The sequence below is a fragment of the Pygoscelis adeliae genome, unplaced genomic scaffold (genome assembly GCF_000699105.1).
Source record: "Pygoscelis adeliae isolate BGI_AS28 unplaced genomic scaffold, ASM69910v1 Scaffold194, whole genome shotgun sequence".
NCBI lineage: Eukaryota > Metazoa > Chordata > Aves > Sphenisciformes > Spheniscidae > Pygoscelis > Pygoscelis adeliae.
The window spans coordinates 501,636-511,363 of NW_008824549.1; the positions used below are offsets into that span (position 1 = coordinate 501,636).

The 9,728-nt window shown below is 46.9% G+C and overlaps 1 protein-coding gene across 1 annotated transcript in view; it reads right to left on the bottom strand.

Moving 5' to 3' along the window:
* Window positions 1-9,728, bottom strand: part of ITGA9 (integrin, alpha 9) — a 221,539-nt gene that overhangs the window by 201,897 nt on the left and 9,914 nt on the right. The window contains exon 5 of the mRNA XM_009321898.1: window positions 1,135-1,202. Within this exon, the coding sequence (XP_009320173.1) occupies window positions 1,135-1,202 (68 nt within the window). The remainder of the gene's footprint in view (window positions 1-1,134; window positions 1,203-9,728) is intronic.

The window sequence follows — 9,728 nt, forward strand, 5'->3', positions numbered from 1 at the left end:
ACTGCCATCAGCAGTGCTGAATATACGGTAGGGGCTTGCCTGTTTGACCCAAAAAGCCATTTATCTGCGTTTCCTGCTCAGTGAGCTGCCATCGGGCTGAAGCAAAGAAAGTTCAAAGATACCTTTTGAACTAGGATAGCAGAGGACGATTTAAAGCATTGGAACAGAAACAGGCTGGAGAGAGCAGACAAGCCAGGAAACAGCTGCTGCTGGCTGAACATCCAGTTATCAGACCGTGCCACTGTGGCAACGTCACCTGCCATCCCAGTTTACTCGGAAATCACCTTCTACCATTTCAGAGAGGACACCTTTATTCTGCTTGTATCAGCCTGGACAATAAATTCTGCAGACCAGCACATATATAATTAGGATTGAGTATATACTTGACATGACAGTAACAAGAAGCCTGATACTGAAATAGCTTTTTTTCCCCTTAAAAAAACAAAACAAAACAAAACAAAAAAACCCAACCCTGAAACATTACAAAAAGATATCAATACATACATAAGGGAACAAATTAATCCTTGACATAACTAAAACGTGGCTGATAGACTTCTGTCCAGGAAAGAATATGGTCTGGTATTTAGAACAGCTCTGGAGCATATATTTTACCATGCTATTTTTTCTCCATCTTTTTGAAATAAAGAACTGAAGCAGAACTGAAAAAAAAAGTGTTTATCTTATGTATGTATATGTATGTGCATGTGCATATATATATTCACATAGATACATATACCCACATGTACACATACATAAACAAAACTGTTCAGGGAGGACTTTTTCATCATCACTTAAAATAAAGAGTTAACGTTAGACATAGAAATATCTCTATGCAAGTTTTGGGATGTAGGCAATAAAAATATTCCCCAAGGACATTTCCCAGAGTCAGTTCATTCATTCTTGTCCACAGACCTTGAGAGACACATGCATGTATGTATGAACCACTGGGCAGGCGTTGTGCAAGATGCAGGCACCCGGGAGGCCAAACAAGGCAGGAGGGTGTTTGCTTGCAGGAAGGGACCATGCTCAGCGCTGAGCCTGCTGTCCAGGCCGTGCTCAGGGTCCCCTCCTGGGACGTGTGGCAGGAGAGCTGCTCACCAACCCCATCCCTTCCATGCGTGCGCCCCTGCTCACCTCAGTGAAGAAGCCCGCAATCCCCGCCTGGCACGAGCCGTGCTCCTCCCCATACTTCTTCTTGTACTCTGGATGGGAGAAGGGAACAAAACAAACCGCGGTCATCCCTAGCATGGCACATTCTCTCCACCTGAGCTGTCGGCATTGCTCCATGCACAGTCTCGAGGGACACCAGTACACAGAGCTCCCAGGTTTTACTGATGGATCTGCCACCAATGTGCACCATGGCAGCATCCTCACCCACGTCGTGGGGAAAGCGAGGGGCCTGAAACTAGGGTGGGGATATCCAGCGTGCTGCCTAGGGAGCCGCTAAATGAGCAGTATCACAGTAACATGATGATAACAGCAGCAGCATCTCCCCGGTAAAGCTGCATCAGCAGACGCTCCTGCCTCCAGCAGCTAGATCCACGCAGCTGGGAAGGAGGGGAGCAAAAGGCGACACCCATGCCTGCGTGCCACCAACCCTGCGCCAGGAGGTTTAATTCCCCAGGCCTGTCACTACCTGTCGTGGTTTAACCTCAGTCGGCAGCTAAGCACCACACAGCCGCTCGCTCACTCCCCCCACACCCCCGGTGGGATGGGGGAGAGAATTGGAAAAGCACAAGTGAGAAAAACTCGTGGGTTGAGATAAAAACAGTTTAATAATTGAAATCAAATGATAATAATAATATGATAATAATAATAATAATACACAAAGCAAGTGATGCACAGTGCAATCGCTCACCACCCGCCGACCGATGCCCAGCCAGTCCCCGAGCAGCGGCCCCCCCGGCCAACTCCCCCCAGTTTATGTACTGAGCATGACGTCACACGGTATGGAATGTCCCTTTGGCCAGTTTGGCTGTGCCCCCCTCTCCAGCCTTCTCAGTTGGTAGAGCATGGGAAACTAAAAAGTCCTTGACTAGTGTAAGCACTACCCAGCAACAACTAAAACATCGGTGTGTTATCAACATTGTTCTCATCCTAAATCCAAAACACAGCATTGTACCAGCTACTAGGAAGGAAATTAACTCTACCCCTGCCGAAACCAGGACACTACCTCAGAGAAATAAGTGATTCCCCCCTACAATGACAGTCACCAAAGCCCCCGTAAACATTTCTGGTGGAGGGATGCTTCAGGCCACTGGCCCCAGCAGGGAGGTGGTGAGTGAGGAGAGGGCGCTGCGCTTCTAAGTGACCAGACAACAGTCTCATTTGAGGGGTGCTCAGGTCTGCTGCTTTTCATGGCCATCTGCTCAGAGCTGCCAGTTCACAGGGGACCCAACCAGCATCACTACAGTTTTTGTTTCTGTATTTTACGTAGCAATTATCAAACCTGAGGAATTTTTAGGTTATCTTTTTGCAGAAGAGGAAAAAAATATTTTGAGAAATACATTCAGTTTGAGGTGGGGGTGGGGGAGGAAGAAAAAAGAAAAAAAAAAGAAAATCACTTTCCACCCTGCCTTAATCCAAACATTTTCAGTTCAGGAGCATTTGAAACTTAGAGCTGGATCAGAACCTTTGCAGGTTTTTTCCAGAGCATTTTCAAATATTTACCATACTAATGAGTGCCCAGATTCAGCATATTGCCAATTCCTGTATATTACAGTAATTCAGGCTCCAAAAACATTCACCATATAGCCTGATAATTGTGAATTTTTTTTTTTAAGTAAGCACCATTAACTCATTGCTAAATGATAAAAATTTTAATGAAAACAGTGAGCACATTGCCTCTTTGGAACCAAGCAAGTTCCTTCTGAGTTGCATTTTATCTTATTGAAGATCAAAAGGAATTAGTTATAAACTCCTGCCTTCTCACAGAATTTTTTCAAAACATTGTATGTGTGTACACACACACACCCACACACCCCCCATTCCCCCTTTATATATTATATATAGCCTCTTCCTAACATAATAAAGATGCTCAGATTTTAAGGAATTTGCTGAGGTCATACCAGTTGCACAGGGAGACTTTTAAGTGGAGAGACCGTGCAGAACAGTGACTTGATCCACAAATTACAGCCGAAATGCCTAACGCCCTTGGCCAAGGCAGGGTCCTGCCAAAGCAGATGTGTGTCCCAGCAGACCAGGAGGGCCACAAGCACACTTGGGTTTCCTAGTGGGAATGCACGACAACAATTCCACTGAGAAATGAAGCCCATGTTTGCTCATGGTTATTCAGAAAGTGCTGCAGCTCTGAATTGCTAGCTCTCCACATATAGTCTCTCACGGAGCCAGGCACTCCTTGTCTGGGAGAAAAATATTTGTTTATTGATATGAACATTTTTTTATTCAGAGAGCCGAGGAGATGAGGTTTCTCCCTCTGGCATTTCCTGAAAAATAATGCTGTGCATGTCCTAAAGGCCCTGCCTTCGCTGCGGCTGGATTCCCACCCTTGGGAATGAAATACAGCAAGTTCCACGTCCATCCCATTCAGATGCTTTCACTTCCAGACAAAGTTTTCCTTTACACAATGTACTGAAGCATGAACAGACCTTGCTTCTTCCCGATTTTGCACTTGACCTACTGTAATTCGAAACAAAACACCGCTAGCCACTGTGGCCCTGGAGGTCTGTAAGTATGCGTCTGCTTTACCTGCTAAACTTGGCAGGAGGCTTTTGTAATGCCGGAGCTCAAAGCTTTAGAGCCTGCCTCCTTAAATCCCACTGTATTAGGTTTGTGTGGCAAGGTTTTGGTAGTGGGGGGGCTATAGAGGTGGCTTCTGCGAGAAGCTGCTAGAAGCCTCCCCCATGTCTGACAGAGCCAATGGCAGCCGGCTCCAAGAGGGACGCACCGCTGGCCAAGGCCGAGCCCATCAGTGATGGTGGTAGCACCTCTGTGAGAACATATTTAGAAGGGGGAAAAAAAGCTGTGCAACTGAAGCCAAAGAGAGGAGTGAGAATATGTGAGAGAAACAACTCTGCAGACACCAAGGTCAGTGAAGAAGGAGGGGACGGAGGTGCTCCAGGCATCAGAGCAGAGATTCCTCTGCAGCCCATGGTGAAGACCATGGTGAGGCAGGCTGTCCCCCTGCAGCCCATGGAGGTGAACGGTGGAGCAGATATCCACCTGCAGCCCGTGGAGGACCTGGAGCCCGTGCCAGAGCAGGTGGATGCACCCAAAGGAGGCTGTAGCCCTGTGGGAAGCCCGCGCTGGAACAGGCTCCTGGCAGGACCTGTGGACCCATGGACAGAGAAGCCCATGCTGGAGCAGGTTTGCTGGCAGGACTTGGACCCCATGGGGGACCCACGCTGAGCAGTCTGTTCCTGAAGGATTGCACCCCATGGAAGGGACCCGCGTTGGAACAGTTCCTTGTGAAGAACTGCAGCCTGTAGGAAGGACTCACGCTGGAGAAGGTCATGGAGAACTGTCTCCCGTGGGAGGGAGCCCACGCTGGAGCAGGGGAGGAGTGTGAGGAGTCCTCCCCCTGAGGAGGAAGGAGCGGTAGAGACAACATGTGATGAACTGACCGCAACCCCCTTTCCCCGTCCCCCTGTGCTGCTGGCGGGGAGAAGGTAGAGAAAATCAGGAGTGAAGTTAAGCCTGGGAAGAAGAGAAAGGGGGGAAGGTGGTTTTTTTAAGATTTGGTTTTATTTCTCATTACCCTACTCTGATTTGATTGGTAGAAAATTAAACTAATTTCCCCCAGTCGAGTCTGCTTTGCCCATGATGGTAATTGGTGAGTGATCTCTCCCTGTCCCTATCTCAACCCACGAGCCTTTCATTATATTTTCTCCCCCTTGTCCAGCTGAGGAGAGGGAGTGATAGAGCGACTTCGGTGGGCACCTAGTGTCCAGACAGGGTCAACCCACCACACTCACTTTACAGGATACTTTTTTTTTTGATGGAGGGCTAGAAGGACTCAGGCTGATGCTCAGGGAGCGCAAGCCAGCACCACGCCCTGCCTGAAAAGCCACCCTAGGGCCAAACAGCCATGGCCGACCTGGCCTGCTAGCCAGGCCCCCAGCCTACCACGAGACCACAGTGCCCACCATCCCTTTAGGCACTAGAGGCTGCAGTCCCTGCCAAATCTTACTCATGACCCAGGCCAGGGCACGGCCTCTTAAAAGCCAAATGGGCCCCTCACCCGGGACTTCAGAAAAGAGGATTTTTGAGAGCAAGCTTTGATGGCTCTCTGTGTCAGGCCTATAACCAACCACTGCAAGTAGGCCCTGTTGACAATTTGATGGATTTAAAATGTTGTATTTCCCTATAAAATTGTATTATGTTTGGCTCACGGTTTCTTTAAGTGTCTCCTTCAAAAAACACACAGCTCAATTTGCTTTAAAATAAAAGAGGGAAATTGCCATAGGATATTTAACTTGCACAGTGAAAGGTTTAGGGTCAGGCGAATAACAACATAACCGCGGGGAATGCCTCAGCACAGGATGGGAGGCAAATAAAACTTGTTTCTTATCTTGGACTTTCAAACAACTTCTTCTCTTCTCTTATAAACAGGCTTTCCAGCACTTTTGTTGTTTTGTGGGTTTTTTTTCACGATTTGGCAACACACAATGGCGGCTTTCCCAGCCATCAGAGCTTTGCCGTAGACTTGGGTAAGGCTTGAACGTCTCCAAACAATCACCCCGCATAACTCCAGACGCCTGCAGGTGCGAGTGATCCCCTGAATTCAGCTGCAAATTAAAACCAAGGGCATGCAAAACTGTAGGAGGACGGCAGAAGGAATGGTGGCAGCTATTCAAGGGTGGTAGATGGATCCGTAGCTTCATGCAGCTGTGTTTAACAAACATGCAAAATTACTTCATTTCTTAGGATAAACAGAGGATTTTCTTCTGATAAAACAATACATGCACAAAAATTAAACCATTTCTCCAATCAAGTCAAAAACTTGTTGAATTCACAGCATTGTTTTATTAGAATATAATTTTGCCTACTTTAAAAGAAAAAAAAAAGAGACACCAAATTCAGATCGGGGAGTAACTCGAAACAAAAGCGCCAACATCAGAGGACCCAACAGAGCTGATTTTCATCAGCAATATACATATTAGAAAAGGAACAGAAACACATACATTGTTTTCATTGTCAGGCAGTGAAAAATCAATTATTCTTTAAATGAACCAAATTATTATTAACTGCAATGCATAAGGAATGGGAAAGATTGGGTGGTTTAAATGGTTGTGTAATAAACTGAGTTGGTATATCAACTGAAGGTCATACTTTCACAGACACTGTTCACGGCTTTCTGTGGTATTCAGTGTTTTTTAAGTCACTTATATTGGCAATACCGTCTGCTCGAACTAATGGCCCTACATTTCACTTAAATAACCAGTTACATTGTGATTGTAACAGTGAATAGATGGGATTGCAGCATTTCAATTAAATTCAGAGTTTGGATATAACCAGTGCGTCTGTGAACTGAAGAAAAGACATCAAAACATTTTGACTTGAATAAATACCTGACAATACTTCTCAGGAAAAAAAATAGAGCTTACAGAAGAAGAATAAATGGATTCATTACAGTAGTGTGGCATAACATACAGCAGCGATGCAAAGCAATGACTGTCCTTCCTCCCTACAGGTATCAAGACTCCATCTTCTCATTATGGGGTCTGAGCACATCACAGATACCAATTAACCTCTTTTCCTAACAACTCTGAGAGAGGAAACAGCTTTAGTGACATTTTGGAAGAGGAAACGGAAGCACCCAAAGGCCCAAACACCCCAGATATTGAGGCTGTTTGAGTGTTTAAAGCTCCACTGACACACAGCAGCGGTCAGCACCACATTTTGGGGGGATCCAGACAGAGGCAGTCCTCCCCAGGGAGCCAGCAGCCCAGCCCGGATGGACACTGAGCTCCTGGTCTCCAGCATAACCCTTTCAGCACAAAACCACCCCTCCTCATCAGCCCACTTAACTCCCACCTGCATGTGGCTTCCCCCATCCCTTCCCACATGCCAAGTAGGCCTCCTTCCACCCGTGGTCACAGCCCAGAGCAGCCCCCCCACATGCTGGATTGTCACATCCCAGCTCCACAGACTTCTGCCTCCTCCCTAGAGCACGTCTGCCTCTCCCAAGCAGTGGATGAGCCCAAAAGGCATGAAAACCAAGATTGCTTCTACCTCCCCTCCACTTCAGTGCACAGCAGCGACACCTGTCACTCGTACAACATTGCCATCCATCCATCAATGCAGTGAAACGATCAACCAGCAGGAAACCGTGCAGTTACTGTGTCAGCTCACAGCTTTTGCACACCTGAACAGCAATATTTGCATGAGGTTTAGATATTGCATACAGTGGATTTGTTAGTTTCCGCATAGCTCCAGGCAATAACTGCTGTCATGAACAGATCCTTTGTTTTTACACTTCTTTACTGTTCTTTCTCATCTGCCTGCAGACTGCTGTGCTGTGCACCCCCGATTACACAGACTGCATGCCACTAAAGTAACTGCTGCAACAACAGCTGATAGCAAAGCAGTAGGATGAGGCTGAGTCTGGAAGAGGTGGCTGCCTCTGTGACTTTGAAGATGTGCCATGAATAAATACATAAAGCAAAAAAGAGAAGAAGATGGTAGTGGTTTGTAGCCATGCTGATCTCAAGTTCTAAGAGAAGTAAGGCTGAGGAAGAAGTAATTGGATAAAAGAATATACAAACAAACAGGATAAGCTGTGATGCGTGATGATTCTGAAGGCAAATGCTCCTCAACTTTTTCTCTGAGCAAACCTATCTAAAAGTCTCTAAGCAAACTTCAATGCTATAACATAGCATAAGCTCCACAGTGCAATAAAATCCTGTATCTACCATCTTCACAGATGGAAGCAAAGTGGACAGCCATAGTAAACTATCGTTTGCACTGGAAGTCTCTTCCTTCCTGACAGTGTTTCACTACACTAGGAAGAAACAGTAGTAATCTTTCTGACCTAGCATTGTGGTATTGGGTTTGCACCACAAAGCAGGGATGTTTTGATGGCTCCCAGAAAACCAAATGTGGTCTGGACCCTGTGGGAAAACTTGCTTATCCCTTTGGAGCCAAGGCACATGAGCATGTGCTGTTCCCCTTATTTACTAACCAAAGGGCCCATCAGTCTTCCCCACCTCCACCACCAACTCCTACCGCAGAGGAAACCATCCCAGCTCTCCCCATAAGCTGGGCTGCCTCTCACAGTAGATGTGGCCACCCTTCTTTTCAAACTGAATGCATTGGGTGAGGAATGAAGAGGCAGCTTCCTTTTTTTGGAAGGCCATTAAAATGACAGGAAAAATAAACAAGTGAAAGCACTGCCTGGAAGACCATGGCTCCATACGCCAGCTATACCACAAAGGACATCCAGCTCATATAAACCAGATTAGTTCCTACTCAGAAAGACTGCATTTAACTATTAGGCTTGCTGCTGTTCTCATTAGCTCTCAATCACTTCCAGACTTCTGTCAGCCCTTTCAGGGAAGCCGGACAAGAATAAGATGGATTGAGACTACTATGTTGTTGCACCCCTACCATCCAGTCAGGAAATTTCCATTTCCTCCTTTGTCTTTAATTATTAAGCCTGCTTTATGTGGAGAGAAAACATACCGTATGCATTAAGTACGTCTGTCCCAAGGTCAGACTCCTCTCCCTTTCTGGCACAAGACTTTTGTTATACAAGCTAATAATCCGTCTCGAGGTGCACACACACACACAGAGATGGATGGAGACTGATGTGCACTCAACTGGCCTGCACCTTCGCCAGTTAGGCGAGAGCCAGCTCTGGTTGTGGACCATAGAGCCGCACCAGCCTCTCACGGGGCTTATCGCTTTAGCTGTGCTAACGAACACGGCTTCTGGAAATGAGGACGCAACTGCCTGCACCCATTCACACACAGCAAGTCCAGGAGAAGGCCGGGACCTCGGCAGGCGAAGGTGCGCTCCCCAGTGCAGGGCTCGCAGCCATGGCTTTGGCAGCCTCCCAGTGACGGCCAAGAAGCTCTCGGTGTAGTGGCACTTCAGCTGCATTACACACCATGTTTATTATCCCTATCAGACTCGCCGCTTCTCCCCTTTGGGCTGTTCCTCAGTGTCAGTGGAGGAGAATTTCTTCTGCTTCCAGAAAGTGAAGGAAAAATGTTACAAGGATGACTGCAATCTTATTTCACAGCAAATCTCAAACAACAAATCCCTCTGCATGATGTACAACAGCTACCTCTCTCTTTGAGCTTGTCTTACTGAAACCTAAAAGATCCAGGAGTAAACAAATGCAGCCATCCCTTGTGATACTTTGTGATTTCACGTCTGATGGGGGGGGAGGAATCAGTCCCAAACCTCCAATTTTCACTCCATGGAGTGAAATTAAGCCAACATCATACTGCACCAGCCCTGCCAATTTTCCACTGGCTGCTCTGCGTGTACTAGGCCCACACATTTCTATTTTCTAGCAATTCCTGGCAAATATCCTGTCAGATTAGCAGCAGTCTTACTCCAAAGACATGACGCACAGAAAAAACACACGCGGTTTGTCTCTTCCAGAAACCACCTCCCCGCCACAGCTTCAGGCGGGCTGTCTTTAAGGCGGCGCAGGAACGGTGACACAGGCTCAGAGGGAGCCCCAGCAGTGTCCCCGTGCATGTGCGTTGACCATAAAGTTAATATCAGATGATTTGCAGTGCATTACCTCAGTCTGA